The sequence below is a fragment of the Hippichthys cyanospilos genome, chromosome 16 (assembly GCF_059441005.1).
Source record: "Hippichthys cyanospilos isolate Australia breed blue-spotted pipefish chromosome 16, RoL_Hcya_1.0, whole genome shotgun sequence".
Lineage (NCBI taxonomy): Eukaryota > Metazoa > Chordata > Actinopteri > Syngnathiformes > Syngnathidae > Hippichthys > Hippichthys cyanospilos.
Window position 1 is genome coordinate 2,774,172 of NC_142384.1, and position 12,838 is coordinate 2,787,009.

At 38.1% G+C, this 12,838-nt stretch overlaps 1 protein-coding gene across 2 annotated transcripts in view; it reads right to left on the minus strand.

The window, feature by feature from the left end:
* trpm4a (transient receptor potential cation channel, subfamily M, member 4a) overlaps nucleotides 1–10,035 on the minus strand; it is a 41,492-nt gene extending 31,457 nt beyond the window's left edge. For both annotated transcript variants that reach the window (XM_088436619.1, XM_088436620.1), the window contains exons 1-4: nucleotides 9,958–10,035; nucleotides 6,338–6,399; nucleotides 4,555–4,732; nucleotides 642–822 (exon numbers count right to left, since the gene is read on the minus strand). In XM_088436619.1, coding sequence (XP_088292745.1) covers nucleotides 642–822; nucleotides 4,555–4,732; nucleotides 6,338–6,399; nucleotides 9,958–10,026 — 490 coding nt within the window. In that variant the 5' untranslated portion in view covers nucleotides 10,027–10,035. The remainder of the gene's footprint in view (nucleotides 1–641; nucleotides 823–4,554; nucleotides 4,733–6,337; nucleotides 6,400–9,957) is intronic.
* Nucleotides 10,036–12,838: the final 2,803 nt, after the last annotated feature.

Sequence of the window (12,838 nt, forward strand, 5' to 3'; positions counted from 1 at the left end):
GAGGACTGAACATTTTCGGCCCTGTATCAAACGCACCTGTTTTGTCTGCTATATGAGTACACGGGTGATAAATCTTACACCACATTTAAGTGTGTTTCAAGCCACGGCACATCGTGGAGCCACTTTTCAGAATAAAAAAAGAAAAACATTTGTTTAGCTCAGGCTCAGTTGTCATGAATGAAAGCAGCGTTATGCTTCAGTGATTTCTGTCTCGCTTGCGTACCTTTGTACCAGTTATGTGCATATATGCACAGAATTGACAGAGAATGTTGCCATATATTATTATATTTTTCCAGTCAACCAAATACAAATACAACAACTAGATCATGATTGCTTATTGATCCCTGAGATAAATGAATATTTTCTAAAGTCTGTCGGTGGGAAATTAAACAAGTAAAAAATGTGTGTGAGACTCAAATTTGCACATTTTGCAATTTGTGCCATTTACAGAATTACCACCACCACACTAGACTTCCAATCCTAAATTTGTTGGCTACACTCAAATAACTGCTACCCTTGACTGCGAAGTCCAAAAGCAAGCATGCTATCATGTCAATACCACATGGTAAGAAGAGCTGCAGTGTATTGCTGCATACAAAAATAACTTGTTTCTGCAGTTGTTTTTACTGAATTTATATTACCTGTGCTCTGTGCAGCTCTAACCAGACCATTTCGAAGGACCTCTCTCACCCATGTTGTAATCTTCTCACAGCCTTCGCCCCCTACCACTGATACCACCAAGTTGGGTGAGGGCAAAGCCCAGTATGTGGTCATCAAGGTGTAGATGAGTTGAGGTTGTGTGTCACATGACAGTCGTAGAAACTACACAAAACAAAGAAATAAAAAAAATAAAAAATTGTGATTATTTGTGAAATACCTTGATGTGCGTAGTATTTGAATACTATAGTGAAACCGTAGCTCAATCTAGTGAAGCTCGAGAATGTAACCAAAATGGACCAAAATGTAAAATGGACCTCAACTATCATGAATTATAGAGATGACTCACTGGCTTTGAGATTGAGGGCCCTGTTTTTGTGTATTAATTGTAAAAATTGGCACATTTGGAAGTTGAGTTTGCCAGCTATGTTGTGGCACAAGTGATGCAACCTGATTTTGGTGCATTTGTTGGAGGTGCACGCAGACACATTATGAGCTTCGCGAACATGTGTTTTAGATGGTAACAGTGTGAGACAATACCTTTAAATCACTGCACAAATCAACAGATTGAACAAGTTATGATTATAATCTATTATTATCATCTTTAAAAGCACTGACACAGTCAGACACTGGCATAGTGGCCAACTTTACATCATCCGCAGTAAGTGGAAATCTTTTTGCAGTATATTTTAAATCTAAACTGTATTGACATGCCATGTCAAACATGTGCCTCTTGTTCGCTTTTTTAAGGGAATGAGAGGGTTTGCTTTGACTGGGTGGCAAAGAAGTTGGCTTTTTCCCCTCCAAAAGTATGCTATAAAATACCAAAAGTAACAAAAATCCACCCATGCGCATTGTTAGACTACACTTTGTGCTAGAGTTATGATGGGCACAAAATTAAAGTGTATGAGGAATCTATCTTACCTCAACATAATTGTTTTTGTTTTGTTAGTTTCAACCACAGATGACTACTTCATACCAGTCAAGATTAAAGAAAAATAAATCACAAGAACAGCAGAGCAGAGTTTTATGTGAATGTAATGACTGTGGACTGTGCTGTATATCAGAAATCCCCAACCGCCAGTCCACGGCCTGGTACCGGTCTGTGGAACAATTGGTACCGTGCCACATGGGCCGCACCCGGAATACAGTGGACCCCTGTGTTACAGCGTCCCTGGCTTATGTTTTTTTCACGTTGCGATGTGGAATAATGAGTTTTTTCGTCTCTTCTTTACAATATTTTCCTGGATTTGCGACAAAAACAACTGTCATTATCTGCTGGCGTTTTTAGGTAAGTGCACTTATTTACTACAATGCTCGTCTGCTATTGGTCGGCGTCTAATCATGGAGAGGCTGGTCTGCTATTGGTCGGCCTCACTCATTTCAAAACGGCGGAAAGGTAAAGCTTTGTTCGAGTGTGAGTGGTTACAAAACCATATTTATAGTGCATTTTACTGCTTAATTCAAAGTTGAATGGGTTAGCCATGGGTCCCAAGATTGCTAGAGATGTTAAAGAGAGACGTAAGAAGATGATTTATATGGAAACGAAACCAGACATAATCAAGAAGTACGAAACTTGACTAGCCTTGGCTACCCTTACTAGGGAATATGGGCATAACAAGTGCCACTCAAAGGTAAATAAATCCTTTCTATATTTTTAATTTATGATGTTCTCTGATTGTATACATGTATGTTATGGATACATAACACTTACTTTACCATTTTGGTACCAATTTTTAATATGTAAGTACAATTTGGATGTTTTTACGTGGGGTTCTAAACGCATTAGCTATTTAACAAAGGTTTGGAATCCCCTCCATACGGTGAATTCACCTTACGAGCCCAACCGCGGAACGGATTAATTTTGTGACACGGGGGCCTACTGTAATTTACTGTTTCTGTTCAATTTATTATCTGAGTCTGAAAGCTATCTTATTTTGAAAAATCTTTTATTTTGAAAACAGGCTGGATTCTCTTAGATTCGTTTCGGTTACTTGAGCGCCAAAATTTTAGCCACATTAGATGCGTAAAGGGAAAAGCCAAGTCAAGAGATAGGTGAAGTGCCTAAAATTTGGAAGAAAAAGAAAGCTTTAAAGAGGCAATACCAGGAGGCATACTTGAAATAGTGACTTCTCGTGGTCAGGACTTCGATCACTACTTCGTCCAAAAAGGACACACAAACTGACAAGAAATGGACTCTCTACCTTTTTGTCACTAAATCAAATGAGCTAGCACATGGCGGCAGCCTCAAAAGTATTTTCGAGGCTCCCGACTTCCCATCTGAGTGAAGAGAGAAACAAGGTGAGGGCTCCTGTTAGTTTGGCGTTAATGGTGAGTTTATGCGCTAATTGCACTTTATACTTGCCATTCAACACCTGTTGAAAATAAAATTGTCAAACATTGATCTGTCCGGACTACCACCCATCCACAATAGAAATCGCAGGAGTTGACCATTTTATGGTGATAAAAAAGGTTGGGGATCCCTGTTGTATATTTTCATATATCTGCAATTTAAAAAAAATGTGCCTTTTTATATAAGTATGATGAGTATGACGTCTCTTTACAGTATTTCTATACAGTATGAATTGTGATCAGTGACAACACTAATGATAAACAAAGGCAAATTGTGTGTTTGTCTTGTAATCTCTCATTTTTTGCAATTAATAGGGACTGAAACCCCCTCGTGCTAAGTGTGAAAAGCCATGAAGTAGCATCACCCCCCCTCCCACCAAATTTTCATGCATGTGTATATGGGTACCTGATTTTTTTTTTTTTATGTGAAAAGTATTTATATTTTATATATTTAAGACAAATATTACTGCAGTACACATATTTACTCTAATCTTACATTATTAAACCTTATACAGTAACTGTACTGTTATGCCTTCTAGTTTCCATGTCTTGGCTGTACGTAGTCGGGATCACCATGAGCCGCGGTTACCCTAGGAACAGATGCTCGGATGGCTAACCAGAGTGAAGCAAGTAGCTGACCAAGCATGATTAAAAAGCAGAGTTTACAGTTGAAATTCCAATTTATTATAAAAGGTAAATCCTTCTTTTCTCCTTGTGATCTTTTTCAGCCACTCCTGTGTGATTGACTCAGAGGACTTCCTCCGCAATGACAAAAAAAAAAGTTGTACTGCTTTCAAGTGACTGGCCAGGGAATCTGTCAATTAGTAAAAGGGCCACTCCTACAAGTCACGGGCAGCAATAGGGAAGTGGATTTCAACTTCAGAGCAGGAGTGGGTTATAACTCCTGCCCTCATTGGTCAATTATCCTGCCAGGAACCAATCGCATGTCTGGTAGGAGTGCCCACATCTTGTTCGAGCGCCCCTTGAGCTTATTGACAGATTTTCTGGCCAGTCAGTTGAGAACAGTACTGTTTTTTTTGTTTGTTTGTTTGTTTGTTTGTTTGTTTTTTGTTATTGCGGAGGAAGTTCTCTGAGTCAATCACACAAGCGGCTGAAAGAGATTATTCTGTATGTTTTACTGTGAAGCACTTTGGCCCACATCTAGGTGGTTGTAAAGCACTACATAAATAAAGCACATAATACACATAATGCAAAGAGGTAAAGGGAACACAGTAACTTCTTACTCATCCTGTCACATTTGTAGGTTTAGAATATGGCCCCCTGAAATTGTCTGCTAACTTTGACCACGCCCTTTACAATGTGAGTCACAATGCATTGATGAGTGATGATTGCAATGTGGAATACTTACATGGTGATGCCATGCACCACTGTGCAAGTGCATGAACAGGGCAACATGCTTGAGTACCAATCCTCTTATATGTGAATAATGCAAACCAGTGACCTCAACCATGTGTTTATACATTTCTACAGGGCTAATCTATGCAAATGTGACTGCCACTGTGTCTAATGGGTTATGCTACTCACATAGCTGTGTCTGCGACCAGCGCCAGCAAACTCCAGCTCTCCAAAGGCATCTGTGGTGCACTCGGTGGTGTGCTGCCCACTGTCCCACTTGGTGATTATTGCAGCTCCGCTTGCATCCCTACTGTCCAGGATGTTATGCACGTTCCGCACATGGCCACATTGACATAGTACTCCATTGCTACCACACAAACACAGACACACATTCTGTTATTCTTAGGTTGTTATCACAAATGCTGAAAAATTTTATTTAACCTCTTTGGCAACCAGTTGCCTATTTATTACAAAAGGTAAGAGGATCCCAAAGCTTTCTTTTCTCCTTGCAACCAGTTGCCATTGAACCAATTGTATTTGGGTTTATTTGTAAATGACAAAAAAACAGACAAAAAAAAGCATTCCCACTTAACACCCATGGACAATTTAGAGTCTTCAATGAAACCCCAATCACTTGCCATTCTGTGACTAAAATATACCGTAGAAAACTTTGGGCACTTCTTCAAATAATTCAAATGATCTCAAATACGTACATTAAGAGATCAGCACATACAAGCTATTACTTCTTCATAATGTACAGCTGTGAAATGAAGCTCATTGCAGCTTTTTTTTTAAATCAAATAATTCCATAAATATTACATCTTGATGTTGATGACTTAAGTACAATTGCATACCTCTGAAACTTAATGGAGTAATTCTGAAATAGAGGATGTTTCCAAAAAAATTGTGAGTGGTATTGTGAATATTTTTTTCCGAGCATAACTCACACATTCCAAAAACAAGCACATTTAGTTAATTGAAGATTCTAAATTGTTTTTTGTCACAATCCATCAGTCCAGTCACTCCGTACTCTAGTTTATCACACCTGTTCCATTCCCCTGCCAATCTCCTGTTCATTATCTAATCCAGTTTCTTCCTCACCTCCCCTGCCAGATTGTCTCTATGCGCCACGCTGAGCGTTCCAGCATTTCTTCCTACCTGGTTGCCTGTGAATCGACCCCCCCGACTAGACCTGATCTTTTGTGCTTCGGCCCTGCCTGAATTCGACCATCCGTTAGACTGCTGCTCTAATTTCTCACTCGAGCCCCTGTCCCGTCTGTTTCCTCTTGTCCGAGTGCCTGCCACGCTCCAGCTTCCCTTGGCCCAAAAGCCTCTCCACAGCGGTACGTCCTCATTAACGTCCACTCCTGCCAGTATCCCTCAGCAAATAAACATTCTGTCTCTGAACTTACCAGCCTGTGTGTGCTCTTGGGTCCTCAATCTTGTAGCCTTGACATTTAATGCTAAGTAGAGATTCTACAGAATTGGCATGGATGGATGGATGGATGGATGGATGGATGGATGGATGGATGGATGGATGGATGGATGGATGGATGAAAGGATGGATGGCTGGATGGAGTCTTCAAATTCAAGTTCATGGATGGATGGATGGATGGATGGATGGATGGATGGATGGATGGATGGATGGATGGATGGATGGATGGATGGATGGATGGAGTCTTCTAATTCAAATTCATGAACATCTAGATCAGTTGGAACTGTACCCTAAGCTATGTTATGTATGTATGTATGTATGTATGTATGTATGTATGTATGTATGTATGTATGCATGTATGCATGTATGTATGGATTCATTCATTCAGTATGTCTGATCATATCATTTTTTTTTTAAAAATCTTTTTTTTTCTCTCAAAACATTCAATGGGTGTCCGTTACATGCAGATTCATTGTTTTGGCTACTGCATCATAGTAGCATGGGAATTGTTTTGTATTTATATCAACATATTTTTACCTGGAAACATCTTCAACGAAAGTAGTGCACACACGTTTCTTGATGATCTTGGGAATCCAACTCTGAGAAGAAGAATGATCTTAATAAAATTGGACAAAGTTCAAAATAGAGCAGTGAACCCAATTCACAATGTTGTCCCAAATACATCTATGTGAAAAACCCTCACTGATACGTTTACAGTATAGTTGCATTTCACCAACTTCAAACTTCTAAATAATCAGAGCTGTGAAGGCATGCTGGTGGAATTCTCAAAATATAAATGTAAATTACTGTACAGGATTCAATACTGTATGTATTGGTGTTTGTCTAAGTTATGATCCATGCAAAGCATGTTTAATGCATGTGCTGGTTGTTTAGAGGTGTGCTATAAATAAAAGTGGGGTTAAGACATTTCATTTCATCATAATTTCATCATCATCTGGAAAATATTTCCATGTTTTCCCATAATAGAGACTTGCAGTTTAAATACCTTCATCTTGTCTTGGCAGATCATTTTTCAGGATGTAGTGACAAAACAATCATATTTACAGTCAAACAGAGCAATGCAAAAGTGCTTTAATGTAGGGCATCTGTATTCACAGTTTGTATTTCATATTGATTGTCCCAAATTCAACAGAAATTGTTGACTTGTAGTGTTTTATATAAGTCAACAATTTCTGTTGAATTTGGGACAATCAATATGAAATACAAACTGTGAATACAGATGCCCTATATATATATATATTTTTATATATATATATATATATATATATATATATATATATATATATATATATATATATATATATATATATATATATATATATATATATATATATATATGTCCATGATCAGCCAAGAGGGAACCTGCTCAATCAATAGAATTATAGAGATTTTATCAGTATTATTTTATACATATATTGTAGTGGCAAAAGAGCAATTTGAACGACTGTTATGATAATGTCGGCTAGTAGAGTTCTACTGTTGAGTAAGACAAAAAACTGGTTGACACTAACAGTAATAAATCAAGTGTCATTGCTGGTTGCCGCCAAATGATTTACTGCTTTTATTGCAATTGCGTCAAGGCATGATTAATCACCAATCAAGATCAATCAACAGATGAAATGAATAATTAAATTTGAAAAATAGTTGTTTTAGTAGAAATACTTAAGACCATGTGTTTCAAGTTTTTGCTAACTGTATGCTTTGATCAACTTATTTGGGAGGTATTTAGTTGTTTTGTGACTGTATTGCATGTTATATTTTTATTATTTACAATATAATCAGAAGGGATGGACAACCGAATGAAATGAATAAAAAGGAAATGCTCTAAATATATTTCATTTTTACTAAAGTAGTTCTCAAGACACATATCAAAGCTTAACTATCCTCAATCAACAGAAAGAAGCTATTTTATTTTTGTTTGTTTCTCCAAGACCCCCCCCCCCCCCCCCCCTTTCCCACCCCATTGATGTTGGACAAAAATATTCAAGGTTTATCTGTGTTTATTGTACAATTTGGGAATCTGAACAACCCCAAAATATAAAAAAAAATCTCATTGTTAGGAGAAACCATAGTAATTCCCCCTAATATAAGAACTGAAAAATGAAAGCTAAAAGTATAGGTGCAGCCTATAAACAGTAATTACTTTCGACACCATTCAAGGAATGATCTGTCAGCCACATAAGCCGAGTTTGACTGACAGATGTGCATTTTTATATTTGCCATATTCTTACTTCCAATAATGACCATAATGGGACCAGCTAGAGGAGGGAGATGTTAATTGGCTGTTAGCAGTCAGTGCCGTTGCAGCTAACAGCAACTTGTGTTCGCTGATGTTATTTTGGCATTATTTTCAAAATAAGAAGCGGGCAGACTGAACCAATATCCGAGTCCATCCTTATTCACACACAGGAATATTATTAAAACTGAGAGGATCATGTAAAAGTTATGATGTCTCCAGCTGAATCAATCTAGAGCACACTGGTTAGAGAACACGGAAAGATCTTCCTTTTGGCTCATTTATTTACTGCGGTCTTTGGCATATATACACAACTATAAACATGGTGAAAAGGAAAAGGGAAAAAAAACTGCTTCTAGCACATTCAATGTTATACTGGTGAGGCGTTCTCTGACCGCTCACAATGCGGGAAATCTAAAACACACTTAACTTAACGCACAACAAATATTTAATTTATGGATATAAACAAGAAAATATGAATAGTTTACAAAAGATGAGCTTAATTCTGCTTTGCTATAGTTTTGACATTGTTACCAAAGTGCTGGTGCGTCTTATACATGGTAACATAGAAAATACCAGATTTTGGCCGAAAAATTAAGTGGCTTGTATTTGGGGAATTACAGAAAATCAGCACAACGTGGAGTGTGGTTGCGGGCCCCTGCCAGTTTAGCATCCCTAGTACACAGTGTATAAAATATTGAGTCAATGAAAATAAGCAGTTTTGTTGAGACAACACTGAAAAAAATAATACAATGCATTCTCCAAAGTTGAAAATGTCCCTATTGAACTTTCACCAATGTGCACACTACTGGTTTCACATGATGGTCCACATGAAATTGAAGAACCTGAGATCATGCAACATAATGGATTAAGTGAGAAGGGAGCCCAAAGCGACAGGCAAGAAAGAAAAGCTGTAATGTGAGCAATCAGCTGTTCAAGTTCAAGCTCTGACAGAGAGTTGGGTGAGGGACAAGCAGGAAGAAAATTCAATGTCATTCAAGTTGAGGCATGAGCGTCAAAGGCTTCCCTACAATAGTACTTGCAAGTGTGTTTTAATAAAGTTGTGAGGCATAAGTAAGTCATTTGGACTCTCAATGAATGAGGACTGGTTTGACCTGTTTACCTGCCCACTTATGCTGCACTCCTTTTGCTTTTCTAAACTGTTTTTTTTAATGTATTTTATATATAAGGCAGAAATTCTACATTGCATTTACTTTTGTAGAAAACAAATGTCGCACTGTATCGCACTGCAAAAACATCAAACTGTGACTTGAAATACTGATAATTACCAATACGTAGGGGGAAATCAAAATGACTTGAAATTCTGCTAATTACAAATGGCCTACAAAAAACAACAACAAATCCACATGGGCAAAATAAATCTCAAAGGACAATGTGATATGTGACATAATAAGTACACGCCAAAAAAATTGGATTTTTATAATTAGCGCTTTAGCGATTAGTGCTTTGGAACTTAGTCTCTATTTTATTCATGTTGTACTTTATTTTTAAAAGAATTATCATGGATATATTGTTAAAAGTTGTTGTTTTTTTAAGGGAAAGTGACATGAAGGAAAGTTTAATGTTCCATCAGTTAACATATGGTATGGAAAAACACAAACATTTTCAATTGAAAGTAATACAAATCAGGGAATATACACACTCATTTCCTTTGAATAGATTATTTGCTTCCAAGCAATTTGCAACAATGCTGTTTATGTGGGATATGTGTTATTCTAGACATTCTATTGAAACTACAACATAATTGGAACAGTTTAAACTGTTTAAATGTATAACATCACTTTCTGACACTACAAAAAAATGATTACAAAAGCGACAAAATGCAATAACTAAGTAGCATCTTTTTTTTTTTTTTTTTTTAGATGGTCAGGTCACATACCTGAACTTTCTCTCTCTTAATATCTGACTTTCTACGACCGCTGTTTTCGTCCACCTTGTCAGTCTTCATGGTGTCTCGTGCTCTCTGCCTATCTGACTCAGTTTGTTGCAAACCTGTAGGGAATTCTTGAAGCCTCGCCCCGACTGTGATGTCACATACTTTGCGGCAACTAGACTTACGATCCACTGCTCTCAATTGGCACAATAAATGAGTGGTTATTCCATCTGCCACGTAGTTTTGAGTCTAGGCTCAAGCCTTCCTGTATGGAGTTTGCATGTTTTCTCCTAAATCTTTGAATCATGCAGGCTTGGTTAAGTGAAGGCTCATAATTGTCCTTAGGCTTGAATGTGGATATAAATGGTTGTTTGTTCATACAATGTTTGTTCATACAATGTGTGCTCTACGCTTGGCTATAACTAGTTCAGGGTCTACTCCGCTTGTTGCCCCAAGGCAGAGAGCAAAAGTTCCAGCATTAAAGAGAATAGCATTACAGAAAATGAATGAATAGCATTAAATATGTTGCATGTTTTGTGAGAGCCTAAAGCTCCACAGAAAGCATAGAAAGACATGGCAAAACATACTCCATACAGTTCCATAGTTTTTCATAACATAAGCCCTACTTTTTTTCTCATGATTTGAGCCCTTTACCAGTGGATAGTCCCCTGGTGGCCAGAAAGTCAGAAACCTTCAGAAGGGACCACAGGTGGGAGGAGCCCCCTTCCAGGCCCACAGGTTGAAGTTGATGCTGCATGTACCAAATACCGACAAATAGATACACATTACAGACAAATACAGGTACACAATATAGATTACAGAAAACATATTGTGCTATAGAGTGCAATGATGACTTGACAGCAGGCAAATCCGTTGGGCAGGAACCTTCCCACAGTCCAACCAAGGGGACCGCAGAAGGTCGATCTCTTAACCCGCGATGGTCGATCAGCGCGGGCCCAAATGGGGGCGGTCAAGTCAACCTTCACCATCTAGCTAGCCCCCTCTCCGAGCCGGGAGAAGGGGCCGGCCAGGAAAAAAAAAGAAGCTGCAGACAGGCCCATTAACTAAATGCTTTTGAGTATAAATGTGTTTTTAACCAGGATTTAAAGATTTCTATTGAGGTGGCTGTGCGAACTTCCATAGGTTGGGCATTCCATAGTACTGGCGCGCGAATGGAAAATGCCTTTGATCCCGCGGACTTCTTTTTAGCCCGTAGAGTTGATCACAAACCGACATTTTCTGAACAAAGTTGTCAGTCTGATCAGTTGTGAACGCCGTTTGTTTTAGTGAGTGCAAGCCTTTTCTTTATTTATTGGTTCATTTTTAATATGTTTATGTTATTTTTCTTCATTCATATTCAATTTATAGTAAAGAAATAAAATTATGTTCTTCTTATATTAAGCTGCAATTTGTAATTTGTACTTGATAAAAATTCTTGTTTTTCTTTTCATTTCTGATTTTGAGTTGAAACTGTTGTTTAACTGCAGTAGTCTGTCCAGGTTATATCAAAAATACCCATCCATTTTCTATAAATATGATGGTGCTCAAAATGCGGGCATGTTCAGCCTGTTCTAGATTGGATGTTTGCTGTAAGCAAGCGGGCATTTAAAAAAAAAAGTTTTAAATAAAAATATATATTTCTTTAAAAAAAATCCATTTACCATCTTTCTGTATAAATACCTGATGTTACGGCCTATAACCCTAACTTATCTGTGACAAGATTATTATAAGTTTTTTGTTTGTTTTTTTAATCAATTTTTGCTTATAGTGCAAAAAATACAGTACTTAAGATGTACCTCTGACATCCCATTTCAAGATATTGTCGGGGAGACAGACCAATAATTATGAAGTTTGATAAATATCTAGTATTCCCTCATTTTTTATTACCATAGTACCTACAGAAAAAGCATGAAGTTTAAATAACACTGGAAAGTTAATTGCAATAAATGCAAGGGCATCATCTGAGCCTTTAAAGCCTTTGAAAGCTGAGGAAGTTTGATCTCTCAAGAGATGAAATTTGGAAAAAATTGAAAAAATTTGGCCTCAACCTCAAAACAACATTGCAGATCCCATGAACCTTACAGCGCCTAGCGAGTTGAAATTGTTCTGCAAAAAAGGGTGGGCCAATGTTCCTCTGCAGTGGTGTGAGAGACTCACCAATTATCACCAATTCACCAATTCCCGGAAACGTTTGATTTCAGTTATTGCCGCCAAGAATGGCACAACTCACTATTAGGTTCAGGAGGCAAATACTTTTTCATAGAGGGTCAGATAGGTTTGTATCCACCCAGTGAATAAAATACAGTGGGCCCCCGGTTTACGAACTCCCTCTTTTACGAATTTTTCATCGTACGAACGTGGACCACGGCGTTTTTTGTCCCCCTCTTACGCACAAACCTTTCGTCTTACGAACAATCCAACATGCCGGTCAGTGTGTCCGTACTATTTTTTTCGCTTTGCTGCATCAACAAAAATAACTATTCTCGCATGTCATGATAACGTCGATATGCTATTGGTCTTATAATGTCACAGTCACTGTCTCAGTCACGGAGATGTGGATATGCTATTGGCCGCCGTCACGTCAATCACAGAAATGCCGATAAGCTATTGGCCGAACGCCTTCATCTAGCTTGATGGCACAGCTGGTCGGTGTGTTGTGAAGACTTTGCAAACTTTATCTGTTAGACATGGCTTCTAAAACGGCAAGTGGCGGTAAAGGAAAAAGTAAGAGGATGGTGACAATAGAAACGAAACAGGAGATAATAAAATACGAAGGAGGCGCACGCATAGTTAACCTTGCTAGTGAGTATGGCCGTAACCGCTTGGCAATCTTCTAAGGGCAAGACTTTCCTTGCCAGGGGCCGGACCTCGGTCAACAACAAAATGG